The sequence below is a fragment of the Zalophus californianus genome, chromosome 1 (genome assembly GCF_009762305.2).
Source record: "Zalophus californianus isolate mZalCal1 chromosome 1, mZalCal1.pri.v2, whole genome shotgun sequence".
In the NCBI taxonomy this organism is placed as follows: Eukaryota; Metazoa; Chordata; class Mammalia; order Carnivora; family Otariidae; genus Zalophus; species Zalophus californianus.
Window position 1 is genome coordinate 89269039 of NC_045595.1, and position 22116 is coordinate 89291154.

The 22116-nt window shown below is 37.0% G+C and overlaps 1 protein-coding gene across 5 annotated transcripts in view; it reads right to left on the minus strand.

The window, feature by feature from the left end:
- NPHP3 (nephrocystin 3) overlaps positions 1-22116 on the minus strand; it is a 63701-nt gene that overhangs the window by 35179 nt on the left and 6406 nt on the right. For 4 of the 5 annotated variants that reach the window (XM_027585892.2, XM_027585891.2, XM_027585895.2 and 1 more), the window contains 13 exons: positions 21404-21537; positions 19805-19965; positions 16297-16453; positions 14202-14276; positions 10700-10873; positions 9621-9724; positions 8514-8628; positions 8116-8259; positions 7539-7636; positions 6300-6402; positions 5810-5892; positions 3813-3951; positions 1943-2107 (listed from right to left, as the gene is read on the minus strand). In XM_027585892.2, the coding sequence (XP_027441693.1) occupies positions 1943-2107; positions 3813-3951; positions 5810-5892; positions 6300-6402; positions 7539-7636; positions 8116-8259; positions 8514-8628; positions 9621-9724; positions 10700-10873; positions 14202-14276; positions 16297-16453; positions 19805-19965; positions 21404-21537 (1652 nt within the window). The remainder of the gene's footprint in view (positions 1-1942; positions 2108-3812; positions 3952-5809; positions 5893-6299; positions 6403-7538; positions 7637-8115; positions 8260-8513; positions 8629-9620; positions 9725-10699; positions 10874-14201; positions 14277-16296; positions 16454-19804; positions 19966-21403; positions 21538-22116) is intronic. The other variant, XM_027585893.2, reaches the window with a different exon arrangement.

Consider the following 22116-nt stretch of genomic DNA (forward strand, 5'->3'; position numbering starts at 1 on the left):
GTTGCTTTAGGATGGAATGCTCTGTATATATCTTTGAAGTCCATCCAGTCCAGTGTGTCATTCAAAGGCCTTCTTTCCTTGTTGATCTTTTGCTTAGATGGTTTGTCCATTGCAATGAGTGGGGTGTTGAAGTCCCCTACTGTTATTGTATTATAATGTGTTTCTTTAATTTGGCTATTAATTGGCTTATACAATTAGCTGCTCCCATTTTAGGGACATAAATTTTTACAATTATTAGATCTTCTTGTTGGATAGACCCTTTAAGTATGATATAGTGTCCTTCCTCATCTCTTATTAGTCTTTGGTTTAAATCTAATTTGTTGGATATAAGGGTTGCTATCCCAGCTTTCTTTTGATGTCCATTAGCATGATAAATGGTTTTCCACCCCCTCACTTTCAATCTGGAGGTGTCTTTGGGTCTAAAATGAGTCTCTTGCAGTCAGCATATGGATAGGTCTTGCTTTTTTATCCAGTCTGATACCTTGTGTCTTTTGATTGGGGCATTTAGCCCATTTACATTCAGGGTAACTATTGAAAGATAGGAATTTAGTGCCATTGTATTACCTGTAAAATCCCTGTTTCTGTAGATTGTCTCTGTTCCTTTCTGATCTATGTTACTTTTGGGGGCTCTCTTCGCTTAAAGGATCCCCTTTAATATCTCTTTCAGGGCTGGTTTAGTGATCACAAATTCTTTTAGCTTCTGTTTGTCCTGGAAGATTTTTATCTCTCCTATTTTGAATGACATCCTTGCTAGATAAAGTATTCTTGGCTGCATATTTTTATCATTTAGCACCCTGAATACATCATGCCAGTCCTTTCTGGCCTGCCAGGTCTCTGCGGATACGTCTGCTCTACTTCCAGTCTAATGTTTCTATCCTTGTAGGTTACAGATTTCTTTCAGGATTTTCTTTGTCTCTAAGTTTGAAAGTTTCACTATTACACATTGAGGTGTTGACCTATTTTTATTGATTTTGAGGGGGGTTCTCTGTGCCTCCTGGACTTGAATGACTAATTCCTTCCCCAGATTAGGGAAGTTGTCTACTATAATTTGCTCCAATATACCTTCTGCCCCTCTCTTTGTCTCTTTCCTCTTCTTCTGGGATCCCAATTATTCTAATATTGTTTCACTTTATGGTATGACTTAATTCTCAAATTCTCCCCCTTGTGATCCAGTAGTTGTTTATCTCTCTTTTTCTTGGCTTCTTTGTTCTCCATCATTTTGTCTTCTATATCACTAATTCTTTCTTCTGCCACATTTCCCCTAGCAGTCAGAGCCTCCATTTTTGTGTCTCATTAATAGCTTTTTATTTCAATATGATTATATTTTAGTTCTTTTATTCCCCCTCTAAAGGGATTCTCTAGTGTCTTCTATGCTTTTTTTAAGCCCAGTTCAGAATTGTTATTCTGAACTCTAGTTCTGCCATCTTACTTATGTCTATACTGATTAGGTCCCTGGCAGTTCTCTTTTTTGAGGTGAGTTTTTCCATCTTGTCATTCTTGCAGAAAGTGGTCGCTTTTCTTATTTATTTATCTGACACAGAGAAAGAGACAGCTAGAGAGGGAACACAAGCAGGGGGAGCAGGAGAGGGAGAAGCAGGCTCCTGGCTGAGCAGGGAGCCCAATGCGGGGCTCGATCCCAGGACCCTGGGATCATGACCTGAGCCGAAGGCAGATGCTTAACAACTGAGCCACCCAGGCGGCCCTAGTGATCACTTTTCTATTTGTAGAGTTGCAGAAGTGGTCACTTTTCTATTTGTAGAGTTGCTGCTATTCTTTTCTTAGATCTCTGGTTGAGTCTGCAGGTGTTCAGAATGATTTAATAGTTATCTAGCTGAATTCCTGGGACCAGACGAAACTAAGGTCCCTACTTCTCCAGCATCTTGGACTATCTCCTGGTATGTTGACATTTATAAGTAAAAAACCTTATTAAAAAAGCATTTACCTGTAGATGTTGAAACTTGAGCAAGCCACAACCATAAGTCAATAAGCACATTTTGTGTAAACTGTGAACAAGGGAGGTCAAGACAGCCCAGGACAGCTCAGGGTAGAGTTCCATCAGTTCTGATTCACTCACGCCATTGTGACTAACATTTATGAGGCAGAGAATCTAGGTAGAGAAATGAATTAAGAATGATCATAAGCCATCTCTACAAGTAACAAACAGCTATTAAAATTTCCATAACTCTTTTAAGGTGATTAACTTCTTATTCAAACTTATTGTTCAAATGATTTAGCAAGAAACCTATTTCTTAGAATAAAACACACTTTCTAAAACACATTAATCAGGAATAAGATAGTGTATATAGCAAATCTAGCATGCCAAAGACAGTAACAGAAAAAAGTTTGATGAAAATTAAAACCTCAGCGGGTGCCTCAGCGGCTCAGTTAGTTAAGCATCTGCCATCAGTTCAGGTTATGATCCTGGGGTCCTGGGATCAAGCCCCATGTTGGGCTCCCTGCTCAGTGGGGAGTCTGCCTCTCCCTCTGCCCTCTGCCCCTCCCTTCCCCTTCACTTGTGCTCTCTCTCAAATAAATAAATAAAATCTTTAAAAAAGAGAAAAAAATTAAAACCTCAGGAAATGGATTAAAACTAATGACAAAGTTCCAATTTTGGAAAGATGGTAGAAAAAAATGATTCTTCTACTATAATTGCCCGTTAACATGAGACAACATGTAACAAAACACCTTTAAAAGCACAGGGAACCTGCAAAAAAGAAAGGGAAATCCCCCAGATGCCAAAAATGAACAGGAAAGTGAACATCAGAGGGCTAAGTGCTGGAGCTGCTGTTCCTGGGGGAAGTGAGGGTACTGGCTGGCAGCAGTCTCAGTAATTTAAGGGCTTGGGTTTTCACAGCCACAGCAGGGATGGAAGGTGAGCCCTTAAACCCAGTAAGGTGAGTAGCTGGAACTAGAAAGCTTGCCAACACCAGGAATCCCAAGAGCTGTACTTTCAGTGAAGGGGTGCAGGAGAAACCATTAGCCCACAGACCAACCACATATGAAAGTTTACTTTCAAGCTATAATAGTTGAGACACTGTGGTATTGGCAAGGAATAAGCAAAACGGGAAGAGAAGAACTCAGAAAACAAACTCATGTTAATTTGTGAGTGTGATATCCAAATTAGCAGAAAAGATGCACTATTTAGTAAAATGAACTGGCCACATGATTAAAGAGTAAAAAGTAGATTCCTTCCTCACATAATAAACAAAAATAAATCCATAAGGACTCACACAGGAAGAACAAAAGTGGAAAACATTTTAAAGGGAAAAATTTATATGAGAATATCTTTATAATAACAAAATATTTTTTGATAATAAAAGATTTTTAAAATGAGATATAACAGGCATAAACCATAAAAGAAACTGTTGATAAATCTGACTTCCTCAAAATAAAACACTGTATAATGAATGATACCAAAAAGTTAAGACAAGAAACAAATCGGAACAAGATATTTATTTGCAAACTCTGTAATAGAGGATTTGTATTCAGTAGGCACAAAGTTTAAGAGCTCCTGGAGATCATTAAGTAAAGACAACTCAATTAAAACTCACATAAAAAGGCCCGAATCAGCAAGTCACAGAAGAGAAAACAAGAATAGCCAATAAACATGAACAGATGAAAAATCTCAATGATAATCAGGAAAATGCAAATTTCTTGAGCTGTCACTTCTGGCCATTAGCACACTACGGCAGCTAGCCTTCCTGTATATGCCTGAAACATACTTGAGCACAAACTTAAAAATAATTACTGTTTTCTTCAATTCACAAACAGATGCAAAATTTTAGGAGTTTTATAAGTTTATCATCCTTTACCTGTTTCATTAGTTCTTTATCCATATCATTTGCCATGGACTCCTGGATAGATCGCAGAGCAAGTCTATATAATGAAATAGTATCTTGACACTGGAAACACTGATGAAGGATTTTATCTAAATTGCCTGCTCTCCCAGCACTGTTGGAATTGAGAATAGATTTAATTTCTTACAGACAGCCAACATCTGTGAAAAATTTGGGGTAGATAAAAACAATGTGGTCTCTATTTTTTATACTTTAAATGATAACAGAAATTCAACAAAACGTGATATAGGCAAATGACAGTTTCATGGGACTGCTAGAGTCATTAGTTTTATTTTAGTGTACCATTTAGTTCGACTCAGTAAACACATGCTGGGAACTTACTATGTGTCAAGCAATTACTGCACATTATGGGAACACAGAAAAGAGTAAGAAGTGGTTCTAATCATCCAGAAACATGCTACCTACATACAGGAAGCAGGAAAATAATTATAAATAGGTGTTATTAGTTAGCCATGCAAGTTAAATTTGTTTAGAGCCAGGATTTAGGAGACATCAGGCTAAAGAAAATCAGTAAATGGGGTGGTTTGTTTTAAAATATTACACAATATTTACCAATAGTTTCTTTTTTAAATATGAAGATATATAGAGAAGAAAAAACAAACAAAAGGTCTATAGTCCCTCTCTATAGGCCTAATAAACTTTCTAAAGGCCTAATATATATGGGAAGCCGTTTCAGATTTCTTTCTAAATCAGCATGACTATACATGAATTTTGTTTAAACCAAAAGCCTGATTTATGGCCCACCAAGCACACATTATACATCTGCCTTGTAAATAAGTAGCCTAAAGGGAAACCATCGTGTCCTTATGATATGGACCAATGCTCCTACCCCCTTCATTTTTTGATGTCAAAACACAGGATTCCTGCCTATATAATCTTTCAAGCTTTTAGAAAATGTAAAAAAGGGTATATAGCCCTGTAAGACCTGTTCATTCTCCAGAGCACCATCTTCCCCATGAAGATTGTGTTTCCCGGGCAGCTGTCCTAACTTGGGCTTGAAAAAAACTCTCTTTCTCACTTTTAGATATTCTAATAGGTTTGTTCATTTTGTTTCAACACTCTTAAAATAGCTAAATTCAATAAATACTATGGAATGTGTGGAAAGGGACTCCCGCTCTTGAACTGTACTCAGGCCAGCTTCCGATGCTCCCAGAGGCCAGACGCACTGCCCAAACTGGAGACAGTGGAGGAGGGCAGTGGGAATATCACGGGCAATTCAAAATTTTAGAAGATGGTTTTATTTCAAATCTGGTGCTCAGGATGAGAACGTAGAATTAAGAGCCAAGAGTACCAGATTCAGTGTCTAGAATATGGGTTGTAGTAGGATTAACTGTCCGTTGTGATGATTACCAAAACCATATTCATCTTTTTTGCCTCTGGTTGTGAAGAGACAAAGTAAGGTGAGGCTGTACTGAAGAAGAAACATAGTTACACTTTGTAGGGCTTATTTAAAGGCAAATGACTAAAGGGCATCCAGAACAGAAGAATCTATTTTAAGATGAAACGTTTATCAGGATTTGAGAACAGAGACAATTAAAAATTCCTACATACCTACCTACCAATATTCAAGGACACCCCAAAAGAGCATGGGTTTGCCTCAGTTGTCCCTCACTTTCTCAAAGCTAGGGGCCTCAAGCAGGTGACAAGAAGCATTCATGGGCCCCCAAGGAGGGCAAAGATGGCCTTCTTTGGCAACCCCCGACAGGGAAACAGTTAGTGTGATGAAAATGAGACAACTACAGCCAACACGTTCTTGTAGTGCACGGGCTATCACCAATCTGCAGTCATGAGTCACATTCCCACAAGGATGTTAGTATCACTGTTAGAATCAACAGAATCGGATGTGAGTGGCTCAGAGAGACTGCCGCAATGATCGTTCAGTTTCACAAGGTGAGGAAGCTGTCTGCAGCAAACAGAAAACATGCAGATCATGTAACATCGCCACCACTTACCGTGAGATCATTTTGCCGAAAAGGGTGACATAAAGGGCATTGCAGGTCGTAGCAGAACGACAGTGTCGTTCTAGCTTCTTCTCCTGCACCAGTTTACCAAAACACAAAACAAACACAAAAACACAACACCACCCTGGAATGAAACGGTCTTCACTACAGAGCCATCAACAAAAATCCCTGGCAGAAATGACACGGTTCCCACCACCTCATCAGTAACAACACTGCCGCGCAGTGGTGGACTGCAGATGTTCTTTTGCTTTTAGCATTCCTGCTTAATATAATATAGCAAAGCAAAACTTAAGCCCCAAATGCTTTTTATTGCTTCTTCTATATTTGTTAGTAGTTTAAGAGCCAATGCATTTAACAATTAGGAAACTCCAATTTTCCTTAACACATTAGAGAGTTCCTATATTGAATTTTAAGTCTCATATAGGGTGTTTTATAGGAAAGCTGTAGACAGTAAAAGGGCAACAAAGTTAAAAACACTTACCTGCTCTTTACTCAGCTTAATGCCCACAGAGTGGCACTCTGCAATTATAATAGATTTTGCATCTTTTGGATTTAAAGGATCAAGATGAAGTGTAGGCCACAACCTTTTATTTAAAGAAAAAAAATGAAATTCTCTTCTAATAAAACAATAAAAGCTGTAATCTATCCAATCACAAGTCAAAATCCATTACAAGAATTAATTTTTTATACTGCCTTTATAAAATCAACAAAACTAATCTCTGTGAATCTTACTAGGTATTATTGTTTGATTCATCCTAACGTGTATATCATTACTTTCAGCAATTAATCCCAACAAAGACTTTAAATAGCAATATACATTAGATAGTAAGGTGGTAAAACATTTTAAATTCTATGTTCTATACTAGGAATAAAACTAAACATATTAGTACCTATGAAGAATAGTACAAGGTAGTATTTGCCCACAAATTACTTGTAATCCAATTGGAATATAATCATCCTGCTATATCCATTCTCAACAGGGTATTGAAAATTGTTTCAGGGTGGGGAAAAAGAATCTTACTCTTTTTATGTATAAAGCACAAATATACAAATGTAAACATATCTGTTTCTATACATAAACTGATATATGGCATATGGATGGTATTAAAATTTCTAGGGGTGAGGGAGGTAATTAGGAAGAAAGTGTCTAAAAAGGTTCCTAAGGGGGACAAAAGGTTGAGAAACACTGCCCTACAGAATTCAACCACTGTATTCCTTTTTTGATGACTGCCAAAGTAAGCGCATCTTTCAAGATAACAGGTGTCTGGTCCATTACTCATAGCCCGGCCCTCTCCCTGTTTTTCTCACCTGTAAATGTCATTGCCTGCTAGCCATTGGTAGCTGGAGGTACAACTAGCAACTCAAGGTAACCATGTCCAAAACAAAACTTACAACCTTTCCTCCACAAACCTGCCCATCCTCTGTGTTCCCTATTTCAGTTCTATAAACCTTAGTCCCTAATCTGAAAAAGACCACAATCTATGTAATTTCTCAAGACAGAAACTTGGGGGCCATCTAGGCTTCCCCTCCTTGACACCCCAGGCCTAACCTCCCACCAAAGCCTGTAGATTATAACTTTCTCTTGAATCCATCCACTTCTCCCCCACCTCCCTGCCACTTACATGAAAAATATGAAAACACAAACACATATCCAAAACCTTTCCTTGTTTGTACTTAACGCATTTCACGTAATCTGAAAGAACTAAAGTTAGCATCATACCTCCACGCTGGAGGGCATGTTTCTACATTCACAGAAACAATTACTCTTACATTCACTGGCAGTGGATCTATCAGCCATTTCATGTGTTTTTCAACTTGCTTAAAAATATAAAAACAAAATTCATTCTATTAATTCAAAATATTTCAAAACAACCTGATAATAGCTCCCCAAGTAAAATGAAATTCTCATTAAGTTTCTCATTATTATTAAGGATACAATCTTGTTTTGGGATGATAAATTTATCTCAGGATATTAAAACAAGTGGCAAAATACTATGATAGCTGATATGAATTATGGACACTTAAGGAAATGTTAAGGCCCTAAAAATATGTCAAAATGAACAATTTTTGCTAACTGGTTCATTCAATTGGTGTTTCCCAATAAGATATTAATGTCTATACCAGGGCATACAGTACATTTTTTATCCACGTTCTTCCTCCCTAGAAATTAAGCAGAAATAGCAGGAACAACATCAACGTTTTCTTCTCATCAACATATTTAAATGCCTGCTATAGCCATTACTGATAATTCTGTTTCTTTCTGAGAGTACCAATAGGTTACAAAGTGAAAACAGTACCTGAACTTGATCTATAGAATCAATAATGATGATGATGCTGCCTTGATGACGGGCAGAGAGTTTTTCTAGCCAGCGTGGAAATTCTTCCAGAAGCTTAGCTGGATCCAATGTCAGAGCAGATACTGACCAAGAGTGCTGCATCAACTGCAAGATGAGAACACATATGAATGCAAGTAGTTACACTTTATCACAGCTGGTGGGAAATACTTCTATCCTGACTTTTAAAACCAAAACTGAGTGACCAAGAGGACCCAACTGCATCAAGTTTTATTTTTAATGTTATACAAATCTAAAACAAATGGGTAATATCGAAAATTGAAAATTATTGGGTACTCAGCCCCAACAATTTCTGATTCTAAATAAAAATTCTGATAATTCCAAAACATGGCATCTTATACCTTTAGAGTTAGTCGTTTAATAATCAAGGAGGACTCGGAGCTGGTTGACATGGGCCTTCCCACAAAATGAGAAAGAATTAGCGTGTTAGGGGAATTCTTCTGTTGTAACTGAATCCTGAAAGAAAAAGACCTTTTATAAGACTGAAGAAGTTCATTTATTATCAGAAAAAAGGATTCACAATGCATTAAACATCAAATGCTATCCAACTGTCAGCAATCACATGGTCAATCATTTTTGAATAAACATGGGAAATTTCCATTTTTATTCCACTTCTAGATCCTTTTAAATAAACCTTTAAAAATTATAGATTCATTTTAATTACAAATTGAAATTAACTAGTGGAAACCAATATAGTGTACATTTGAGGTTAAGGTATTAGTGAAGTGAGCATTACCCTTTAATTAAAAATATATTAGAGGAAAAAAAGTTTCTTGGCTAAGTACAAAAATATTATTTTCCAAAAAATATTATTTCCCACTAAATAAAAGGGCAGTAAAAAGGAAACAACATATGCCAACTCTTCAATGTAAATCATAATTATGAAAGACAATATTCTTACTAATTGTTTTTAAATAATAGGAACTAAAATGAAAGTAAAAAAGAGTTTATCAACTTCTATAAACCTTCCCTAATCTGAAGAATGACTTTGCATTCATAATACAGGTCATCCTTTACTTTGATGTTCTTTATAACTTATCTCACTCTAAACTGTCTTTGCCTTCTTTTAAATATTTAAAATCTCAACAAAACTTTTAAGATGAAGCCGGTAATTGAAAACACAGGCACATCCCCTGTATATCTAGTTCACCTAATTCCATTCCATACTGACCACGCCCTTACATAGCACGTGCCTAGCTCTGACCTACGTAACTACTGTACACCATCAAAATGCTCCTATTTCCTATTCCTTTCTCATCCTAGATCCTCTCTAACATCCAAATTGTATACGCTTCAGGGCATGACTATTATTTTATACCTTTTTGCTTTTTCAGTGTTTAGTACAGGCCATGCAGGAAGGCAGACAGGCAATAATACATTTTGTCGAATGAGGTCAGTAATTCAAATGATAACAATGGTAACAACAATTTAATTGCACTGCATCATACCACTTTGATAAGAGAAGGGACTTTCCAGAACCTGGTCCTCCAGATACAAGAAGAGGTGGAATTGGTGCTGGGGCCGCCACTAGATCGTTAAGGCGTTGGTAATACTAGAAACAAAAATGAATTTAAATTGTGAGGAAGCACACGCCTCAGAATTCTAGAGCCAACTTCTGACTACCCTCTGAAATCATTAGAGAAAATGAAATTTACTTTTAGTCACCCTCATGACTGCTTCTTTTTATGGCTGGTTAAACGTGCCCAAAGTAGTAACCTAAGAATGAGCCCCAATTTCTTCTACACATAGTATTGCTGTCAATTAATGGATGAGAGACAACACTTGAGATCCCCCTCGGGCTTTACAACATTCTCAGTCCAGGTTAATAAGTATATTAGTGTTTGTCCTCATGGTGTGATTATCCATGTTGAGACATGCGCTTAACTTTGTATCATATGAAAGGTTAAGTGAGATTCAACTATATTTAGGAACATCAAACATTTTTAGTTAAGATTAGGATTTATCAACCACATGTTCTTTACTATCTGCTGTTCACCAAACCAAGATTAGGATAGTTAGGAAACTTGATAAAAATCATAAGGCTATCTATTCTTCCAGTGCTTGGAGGACTCAAAATGTCAAACATTCAGAAAATACCATAGTAGTTAATGCAATAGGCTGGTCAGTTCATCAGCATCCTTAAATATCTCATTTTAAAGACAAGGAAGTCAAAGTTCAGAGCTAAGTAATGATCAAAATCCAGAGTGAGCAAATGGGAGAACCAGGACATAAACATAGACAGCCTAAACTATAAAATTTCTATGGAAATACTGCTGTTACTGACAGCTATGACAATATTCCTTAAAACATTCGTTCTTGGAGCACTTGGGTGGCTCAGTTGGTTAAGTGTCTGCCTTCAGCTCAGGTCATGATCTTGGGGCCCTGGGATCAAGATAACTTTGCCAACTCCCTAATAATTACTGAGGTAATTTGATTTAACCTGGACTGTATTTAGGTAAAAACACAATCATGATAGAGCTTTAAGTGGTGACTGATGTTTGTTGGAACAATAACTCCAAATGCTTACCTTCTCAAATCCCAACTCATGGGCTGAATTTGTAGCCTGTTGAAAAGTTTCCATTTGCTCTTGTTCATCATGTATGTCCCACAAAACATCACCAAAATCATCATCTTCTGGAACAGAATCTTCACTGCTCAAATCCTTAGTCTCCAGGTCTGTGTTCTCAGAGCCCAGGATGTCCTGAACACCAAGAGCAAGCATACAACAATGAATAAAGAATGTAAACACTTGGAACAGGGTAAGCACACAGGTATACGGTGGGTTTCACCTACTGAGGAGGGCAAGTCCAAACCTATGGCCTTTGTATAGTACCTACAAGAATAAATTTATAACTATAAAAAAAACACTAGAAATAAAGAAATATTAAAATGACAAACACACACAAAAACCAAACTTTTTAAAAAATTTTTTATTGTTATGTTAATCACCATATATTACATCATTAGTTTTTGATGTAGTGTTCCATGATTCATTGTTTGTGCATAACACCCAGTGCTCCACGCAGAATGTGCCCTCTTTAATACCCATCACCAGGCTAACCCATACCCCTACCCACCTCCTCTCTAGAACCCTGTTTGTTTTTCAGAGTCCATCATCTCTCATGGTTCGTCTCCCCCTCTGACTTACTCCCCTTCATTCTTCCCCTCCTGCTATCTTCTTCTTTTTCTTTTTTCTTAATATATGTTGAATTATTTGTTTCAGAAGCACAGATCTGTGATTCAACAGTCTTGCACAATTCACAACGCTCACAATAGCACATACCCTCCTCAATGTCTATCACCCAGCCACCCCATCCCTCCCACCCCCCACCACTCCAGCAACCCTCAGTTTGTTTCCTGAGATTAAGAATTCCTCATATCAGTGAGGTCATATGATACATGTCTTTCTGTGATTGACTTATTTCACTCAGCATAACACCCTCCAGTTCCATCCATGTTGTTGCAAATGGCAAGATCTCATTCCTTTTGATGGCTGCATAATATTCCATTGTGTATATATACCACATCTTCTTTATCCATTCATCTGTCGATAAACATCTTGGCTCTTTCCACAGTTTTGCTATTGTGGACATTGCTGCTATAAACATTGGGGTGCATGTACCCCTTCGGATCCCTACATTTGTATCTTTGAGGTAAATACCCAGTAGTGCAATTGCTGGATCATATGGTAGCTCTATTTTCAACTGCAAAAACCAAACTCTTAATAAAAAACAGCTTTTATTAAAATTAGAGGTGCAATTGGGAAAGCTGGCTAGCTTAGTCAGTAGAGCATGTGACCCTTGATCTTGGGGTCATGGTTTCAAGCCCTACACTGGGCAGCGCTTACATTTAAAACAAAACAAAACAAAACAACTGTCAGATAAAAATAGAGGGGCAGGGGCGCCTGGGTGGCTCAGTTGGTTAAGCGACTGCCTTCAGCTCAGGTCATGATCCTGGAGTCCCTGGACCGAGTCCCGCGTTGGGCTCCCTGCTCAGCAGGGAGTCTGCTTCTCCCTCTGACCCTCCCCCCTCTCATGTTCTCATTTTCTCTCTCAAATAAATAAATAAAATCTTTAAAAAAAATAGAGGGGCATTTGACTCTTGGGGATGTGTTTTCTGAAAAATGTTACACAATATATTTGCTTACATCTGGGTGGTGAATCATTTTAAAGAATGTGCTAATGCCTAAGAAATATGCTGCTTTACATTTTTATAAGAATTTAATTACTAAGATGGGGTTTCTTGATATCAAATATCTGTGTCATGATATCTAGTCTTCATACCACTGAAAATATGTTGCTCTTCAAGCAGTAAAGATGGCAAATATGTCCACTTCCACTTGCTACCATTTATTCTGCTCAGTTAATTTTATTTACCTGGGTCCCCAAATTCACAAGATTATTGAGAAGATCAAAATTGATGTCAGTTTTCATATTAAAGAACACTATACAAAATGTGTTGCCAGAAGTCATATCATTATGTTTTGGGGCTCATTCTTTCTCTCTGATAACAAATCTCCATACTTGTTATACAAGTTAATTAGAAAAAGTAATCTAATCCCTAACTTCTCAAGTAGAATCTCTGGCACCACAGAGGATATATCAGCAGGTATAGGCAACCACAGGCTAAATGTGGTACATCTTTCTATTGTGCCCATTCTACTTTTAAGGTGGGGGGTTCTTTTTCTTATCATCATCAGCATTTTTGATAATCTATAATTTAAAATGATTTTTTATATTAAAAATAAACACATGTATAACATTAAGAAGAATATGTAACTCACATAAGTTTACAAGCTAATACTTGAGATGTCATAGAAACTTTCAGCCTGAGATACTGTCTATGACCATGACCTCAGACCCTTAGAGGTAGGATTTTACCCCTCTCTGCTGCAAGGATGATGTAGTGGATAAATTTGAAAGGGATTTTTTTTTTTTTTTTTGAGAGAGAGAGAGCATGCACGTGTGCACATGTGAGCGGGGTTGGAGGGGTGGGTTGGGGAGGAGGGCAGAAGGAGAGGGAGAGACAAAATCTTAAGCAGGCTCCATGCCCAGCACAGAGCCCCAGGTGGGGCTCAATCTCACGACCCTGAGATCATGACCTGAGCCGAAATGGATGTTTAACCAACTAAGCCACCCAGATGCCCCTGAAAAGCCTTTTTTTTTTTTTTTTAAGATTTTATTGATTTATTCGACAGAGAGAGAGAGTACAAGCAGGGGGAGCAGTAGAGGGAGAGGGAGAAGCAGACACCCAGCTGAGCAAGGAGTCCAATGTGGGGCTCCATCTGAGGACCCCGGGATCATGACCTGAGTTGAAGGCAGACGCTTAACCGACTGAGCCACCCAGGTGTCCCTAGGATTTTTCTACTTTATAAAAATTCAAGGTGCACACAAAACCTGAGGAGATTCTATTGAATAAGATAAACATTTTCCTTCAAATATTTATACTTTTCTTTTTTTAAGATTTTATTTATTTATTTGACAGAGAGAGACACAGTGAGAGAGGAAACACAAGCAGGGGGAGTGGGAGAGGGAGAAGCAGGCTTCCTGCGGAGCAGGGAGCTGATGTGGGGCTCGATCCCAGGACCCTGGGATCATAACCTGAGCCGAAGGCAGATGCTTAACGACTGAGCCGCAAAGGCGCCCAAATACTTATACTTTTTATCTAGCACTTTTGTAATCTATTTTACACTTAATCAGGTGTTGAGGCATCAAATAGCTTTGTGAGACAGATGACAGATAAAGAAACATGGTACTAGTAATACTATGATAATACCACAGGATAGACAATCACCAGAAACAATGGCACTCTTCCCAGGTATTGTTTTCAAAAAAACAAGGAAGTTGTTTTTACCGGAAAACCCACATTTATGGAAAACAGTCTTAGAATTTTTTTTTAAAGTAGGTTCTATGCCCAACATGGGGCTTGAACTCACGGCCAAGATTGAGGATTGCGTGCTCTACCGAATGAGCCAGCCAGGCGCCCCTTAGAGTATTTCAGATGAAATCTTATAAAGAATGCATATTTACCTGTTTAATAATCTTTTCCACATAAATATAAGTTTTATATACTCCTTCTGTAGGATCTCCAGAGTGATCAATGATCTGGGGAAAAAAAAGAAGTTCGACAACAACATGAAGAAAATAATAGTAACAAGAGGGGGTAAATACTTCTATAGAACTTATGTTGTCAGGGATCATTCTAAGTACTTCACACATATTAGCTCATCTGTCCTCACAACAAGCCCATGAGGGAGACACTATTATTATTACCTCCATTTCACAGAAGAGGAAACTGAAGCAAGTTATGTAACCTATTCAAGGTAACAGGAGGGATTTATTGTGAACAATGGGAACAATGTCTCAATAAAACAAAAAGTATACTTTTTTTCTCTGTGTCCAAATTCTGTCTTATGTACTTCCATGCCATTCAATATATATATAACCTTCAAAATACATCAAAATCAATTTTTATGAGAGTAAAGCTATAATTCTACAAAACAAAAAGGCAAAATGGTACTTGGCTGTGTAAATCAGTAGTCTTCTGAGTTTGCTGAAAGAATGCCCTACCTACAGAGAACATGCATGTTACTAATAAGAGATTAATACTTGATAAAGACAATGGTTTTACAAAGCACATCAAGTGAACTGGAATAGAAGTTTATCTTGCATTTACATCTATAATCATGGTTGATCTTATTTTACTCCTATTTTTATAAAATAAATTCATCCTCCTAGTGTATTCATTTTTAAAAGGGATTTATAAATAGAATAAAGATCAGAAAGAAGAATCAGTGTTTTTCCTCTTGGGGCCTATGGACTAGGCTCATACTAAAACAAAGCAAAGAATGAAATGGTTCTGGAGATTATAAAAAAATGTGCACTTTTTTGTGTTAGGCTCTTTAGTTTATGCTGGTCTTAAGCTTTTCAACACTAAATGATATAAAAAAATGCTTGTGTTCACATTTGATCTTATTTCTTGCATGAGCACAGAGAAATAAAAACAATGTCAAAATCTGAGTTGTTTTCAACTGTATTCTCTTTTTTTAAGATTTTTTTTAAAGATTTTGTTTATTTACTTGAGAGAGAGAGAGAGCAGGAGCCACGGGAGGGGCAGAGGGAGAGGGAGAAGCCAACTCCCACACCAGCAGGGACCCCGATCCCTGATGCGGGGCTCGATCCGGGATCTTGATCTGAGCCGAAGGCAGGGCCCAACCAACTGAGCCACCCAGGCACCCCTAAGATTTTATTTTTAAGTAATCCCTACACCCAACATGGGGCTTGAACTCACCCCGAGATCAAGAGTTGCGTGCTCTTCTGACTGAGCCAGCCAGGTGCCCCTCAACTGTATTCTTAACATCAACAATAAACATTTTCAAGTTATCTCAGTGTGCAGTAAGGCAAAGCCTACAATCTGTTCTAAAAATTATTCCACCATGCACCCAGGACTGATCAAATCTCTCACATTCATCATTACTATTTTGCTTTTCCCAACGCTCTTAGAAAAGGTTACTATGAAAAGGCTCTTCCTTACACTGACCCTTGGTCAACAGTAGACAGAAGAACTCAGTACTTAGGAAAAAAGAAACAGAAAAGAATCTGATTTGTCCACTCACATCTTATCCTTTGTAGTTGTGTACTGCTATTTAGTCCTCTCTTGTTCTCATAGTCCACAACTAAGTCTATTGGCTCTGCTGTCAAAACTTATCCAGATTCCTGTTTCTCCTCATTTCCTCTATCACCACCCTGGTCCAAGCCACCAGCACCTCTCACCTGGTGACTGCAAGAGCTCTCCAACTCCACCCTTCTCCCCTACCTCCAAACCAATCAATTCTCAACACAGCAGCGTAACAACATTCTTGTCAGAATTGCATTTCTTCTGCTGTTGCTTAAAGTCTTCCAGTGACTCAAGTAAAAAAAACCCAAAAAACTACCAATAAAAAACCCATCTCACTCCAAATAAAAAAAACAAAGTTTCTAAAATGGTCTCCAAGGTTCTTTACCCTTGGCTCCCAGTTAACTGTCCTACTAATCTCCCCTCACTCACTCCCACCTCACGGCCTTTGTTCTAACACTTCCCTTGGCCAAGCAAGTTCTTAAAAAAAAATAACCTTATGAATTTTACCTTGGCTTTGTTGGTCTTGTTCAGGTTAGAAACTTGATCAATCAATTGCTGGACGGAGTTGGAACTGACTTTCCCATCCTCCAAGCGATGATAAATTAATCGTGGTTTGCCTTCAGGGTTTTTCAGAAAAGCTTCTTCACAGTCTTCCAATAACAGGCTAGATGGGAAATCAGTATTTCTTGTGTTACACTGCACTATGGCAGCAAACAGTCAGTCAACCTAAGTGTCAATAATGGGACTTTACAGCAATGACAAGGGGCCAGAAGCAGCCCAGGGACAGAATAAGTGCAGCTTTCCAAAACTGGATGTTTTTATAGCTCTGTTCCAGCTCAGTCATAAAAAATAATGCATTTATTGGCAGACAGAGAGAACAGGTACAATAAATTCTGCATTAAATTGAATTTTATTTTTTAAAGATTTTATTTATTTATTTGACAGAAAGAGAGATAGCAAGAGCAGGAACACAAGCAGGGGGAGTGGGAGAGGGAGAAGCAGACTCCCCACTGAGCAGAAAGCCCGATGCGGGGCTCGATCCCAGGATCCTGGGACCATGACCTGAGCCGAAGGCAGACGCTTAACTACCGAGCCACCCAGGCGCCCCTTAAGTTGAATTTTAAAGCATACAGAACTTTAATTTTTTAAATCTAGCAACAAGAAGAAAACTCTCAAAAATACTGTAAACATGGCTCAAAATAATGGACCAGTCTCATGAGACTACAAATAAATGGAAACCTAATTCTGCTTACAAATATATAATTTCCAAATTAAAATACAAATATTATTAACCCCAATGCTTCAAGATTTTTCTCTTCTCTAGTCTTTTAGCCTTTCTCATCCAACAAATGACCTAAATCACCTGAATCTTTATACCCAAGATACAGTATGAGAAAGACCCAGAGGCAGATGGGGAGGTCAGATAGCTAGTAAAATCTTAACTGGGGTACAGGGTGAAAAACAATTATAATTTTGGGGGCACCTGGGTGGCTCAGTCGGCTAAGCCTCTGCTTTCAGCTCAGGTCATGATCTCAGGGTCCTGGGATCAAGCCCCACATTGGATTCCCTGCTCAGCGGGAAGCCTGCTTCTCCCTCTCCCTCTGTCCCTCCCTCTTGCTTGTGTTCTCTCTCTCTCTCTCAAATAAATAAAAAATAAATAAAATCTTTAAAAAAAATTCTAACTTTGCTATAGGGTACCATAATGACAGTTTTCAGTATAATTTAAATTCTAGAATAATCTCGGAAGTACCTACCAGTGTTTTCTACACTGCAAGGAAAATTGGAACCAATTCCCCTTTCTAAAAAGCATTAAGTGAATTTTGTCTAGAGAGGCACATTGGTGTGTGCATACAGAGGAGAGCTATGATATGACTCAGAGTCTACAGACCATGTTAGAGTACAGCTCCAGTACAAGACAGAGTAATATTCCATTACATAGCTCTGTGCCGATCCAATCAACCCAAACGGCAGATTTTCTTCCCTTGGTTAAGATCATTCTGACTATGTTCTATATAATTTTTGGATTTTAACGGTTCTTTTGTTATTGCTTTGGGAGAAAAGTTTGTGGCCATGTGAATACCAAAGAATGGGCATCTCTTTGGGCACATGTATCTATTTTAAAATCACTCCCTACAGAATTGACATGTGGAGCTCAGATGAAATCTGAGATTATCTGGGATTTTGTTCAAAGTCTTTGGTGGGAGAGAAGTAGATAGGGCTACTGGGTACTGCTCAGGGGACATGTTTCTAGATTCATCTTTGGAGAAGAATGGGGGAATCATCATGAGAGGTGAAGGAACAACCTGAGAGAAATAAAAGCTCTACCAGCCTGTTTACGGTATGAAGCCCACCATTACTGTGATGCTCCTAATAAACATTAAGGAAATAAAATAATCAGCAAATGGAATAAGAAAAATTAAAGCAAAATAAAGGCAAAGTAGAGGTGAAGAAATAATTAAATTTTAGAAATTAATTTTTTAAAATTATTTATTTTAGACAGAGAGAGAGAGAGAGAGAGTGAGGTAGGAGGGACAGAGGGAGAGGGAGAAAGAATCTTAAGCAGAGTCCATACTGAGTGTGGACCCCTACACGGGACCTGGAGATCCCAGGTCCCTGGATCATGACCTGAGCCAAAACCAAGAGTCAGATGCTTAAGTGACTGCGTCACCAAGGCACCCCTAGAAATTAAAATTCTTACTCTTTAAGAAGAATAAAGTTTTTAAAATATAAAATAAATACAATTTTAGTTGAAGAAGATAAATTGAAATCTGCCCAGCAAAGTAATTAAATATGAAAGAAATGAAAGGTAAAAGATTAAGAGGAATTTAAGATGAGAAAAATAAAATGTTAAAAGTGTAAGAATAATGTACAATATTTTCTTAATTAAATATGGATAAAAGTTAAAAGAAAAAACAAGATGGTTTCAAGGATTAAATAATTAATGAGGAAAACAACAAATGACATATATTACCACCAGAGATAAAACACTACCCAGACATTAAAAAATAAAACAATATATCCTTAATAAATATAAAAGAAAAAACCAGGAAAAGGAAAGGGTAAGGGAGGAAAAGAACCCCAACTAAAGGCAATCAAGTGGAAAGAATCCTTAAAGTTGTTTTGGGTTGAGGTTCATTGACCAGGTGGCTCCCTGGCCACTGGGCAGTCTTAAGGATGAATGATGGATTACACTGCAGGATCTCTGATAAAGCCTAGGGCTCCACATACTTCTCTGTACACAGGTGAGGTCAGAGCTGGTCCTCAATAAAGACAAAAATGCTTTGGAAGGGTTAAAGCCAATCAGACAGCAAATGTAGAAAGAAAACCTCTTATTAAATGTATTTTGTCTTCTATCTATGTATCTAGTTGGTTAAAGAAAATCTTTATTTGCACACTAGATTCACTGGTATAATTATATTCACATTATAAGAAAATACCTCACTTTACTGGAATTAAGTAGTAAGCTCCTCAGAGAATTAAAAATTTGATTTAACATTGATAATAGTGTTCAAGTAGCTCTCAATTTGTATTCAAAGAAAGAAAATAATGAAGGTGAATGCTGATTATTGAAATCAGGAGTTGTCAACTTGTTCTATGAGGGCCAGCGAGCAAACATTTTAGGCTCTGTGGGCCACACACAGTCTCTGTTGTACCTACAGTACTTAACTCTGCTGTTGTAGTGTGAAAGCAGCTGTAGAAATACATAAATAAATGAATATAGCTATATTCTAATAAAATTTTATTTATAAAAACAGCTGACTGGATTTGGCCTGAGGGCCATAGTTTGCTACCCCTGATTAAAATCATCTTTACTTTAATAATGTTAACCTTATGAAACCTATTAAACAACTCAGTGTAAAATTTTAATTCTAAGTATGAAAAGTAAAAAAATTTATTAAATTTTGTGGATTGTGTTTGATTATAAGAATGCAATTACGACTTATCTTTGAAGTTCATTTGGCAATCTCAGTTCTATTTACAACTCCCCTAATAAGTGACAGAATTTTCAGCTTACCTTGGTAAAGTTAAATGAATGAATAAAATAACTAATGAACTCTTCTCAATTTCCCATTTTCTTACAGCAAGGTACTGATTTTCAATATCTAGTGGAAAATATATAGCATGGAAAAAATATCCCATTGTCTCACACATTCTTTTAAGTTTAGGTGAATAGTCCTGAAAAGAAATTAAAACAAAACAAAAGAAATGAAACATAATAAAAAGCACAGCTTATTTAACTAAAGATCAAGTCAGCTTCATACTACTTAAAATAAAACATGTTTTAGAACAGGTTATGCTGTATATTTTTTTATTTAAAACTTAAAAATATTTATAATCATATTTTAAAGAAAATCTTTAAAAGAAAAGGCAAGTTTCCTTTAAAACAAAAATAATAAGAGCTTAGTAACTTGGCTGTTTCCTAGCTCTGAAATGATTTATTTCATAATAACACCTAAACCAGTAAAGAAAAATATTAGGCTATTTTCCTTTGGTATTTAATATTATTATTATAATAAATGATTTCTGCTTTATTGTTACAAAGAGTAGAAAACATAAATCCATGAATCTATATAGTAAAAACTGTCCACCATGATATATTAGAACATTAAAGCAAACAGGTATAAATGAAAACTATGTTGGTCTATAACAAATTAGGTTACTAAGTAATGATGACTTATTATTATGCAATAAATGAGGAATTCCCTTAACATCAGTTTGCAGTTTGGTAATAACCTATATTCAGTTAGTGAGTCGAAACTTTGGTTTTCAAAAGAGTTAATCTTTTTACCAAAATTGAATAATATCAAAAAGGAACGCTAAATAAGTTCCTTACTCAATACTCTGGAGAATGTTAATATAGTGGGTATCACACGTGACATGCAGATTTATTTCAAATGCAGTGAGAACAGTAGTTGGCAAACTTTTTCTGTAGAAGGCAAATATTCTTACAAATTAGTAACAGCTTAACAATTTGGATGTTTTGGCAGAGGTCTTCGGGGTCCATTTAGTCTCTGCTGCAATTTACTCTACCGTTGTAGTGTGAAGCAGCCATAGGATGTAAATGAATAAGCCTACTTGTGTTCCAATAAAACTTGATTTATAGACACTAAAACTTGAATTTAATATAATTTTCACATGTCACAAACATTCTTCTTCTTTGGATTTTTTTTCCAACCACTCAAAAAGGTAAAAAGCAATCTTAGCTCTGGCCCACAGGCTGTATGTAGTATGCCCACCTCTGCCTGAGGTTAACTCCAATGGCTACCTTGAAAAATTAAAAACCATGATAAGGGTTAAATTATGTTACAACCTGAAACAGATTCAACAATAGAGTGGGCAGATATTAACTAAAGCAGGCACTATCAACATGTGTCTTAAACACTGTGGAGAACATGTAATAAAGCATTCAAAAGCATAACATTCCAAGGACTTAATGTGAATGTACTGATAACAACTGAGCAAGATTTTCTCTAAAGAAAAGCTCTAAATTCTTCCTGCTCTTTAAGATATATAATCTGGTAGGTGGTAAACTACTTGGTTTAGGTGTAGTAGTATCATAAATGGGACACAATATTGACTTGTATTTTAAATCAGAATTTATAAACATCCTCACCTTAAGGAAAAGATCCATTTCAGGCTGGGTTTCATCTGTATAAATGAGGTAACATCTGACAGTGTTACTCCACAGAGAGTGTGAAAACAAGGGAGTAACTTGTAATAAACTAGCTACAGCAATATCCCAGTCATCTGAAAGTAAAATTTACCATAAGTTCCATAAAAAAATCACCAGAAAAACATCTGACAAGATGATTTTTTTAAAAGTCTGAAAAAACACAACAGGCAAGGTAGAATGGAATCTGATCTCCACTTGCGAATACTGACATAGTTTCTGGAATAACATATTAGAAGGCGAACAGTTCTCTAACCTCAAATTCTACCCTTGGGAATAAAGCAATCAATGTTGCCAGTGGTCCTTGCTGAGGCACCGCTGGTTCCAGTCAGATATCTTGAACCTATGTTACATGAGCTGCTCAATGAGTTTGCAACCTCAGGAGAGCCTACATTCCCAGGCTGGCCTATAGTTTTACCCACTTATTATTCTTGAGATATATTAAGTCAAAAAGAAACCTTAAGAATAGCATAAAATGTAATGCTATTTAGTGAGAAAGAACATTTTAAGACATATTTGGCTAATTCAAAAGACAATTAAAAAATTATTTTCATTTTGCTAATAGACAATTTCGTAGTTTTAAGAAAAAAGAATGGGGCTACTTATAACACTCAGATCTGCACTGGTATTGAAATTCTTTTTTTTTTAAAGATTTT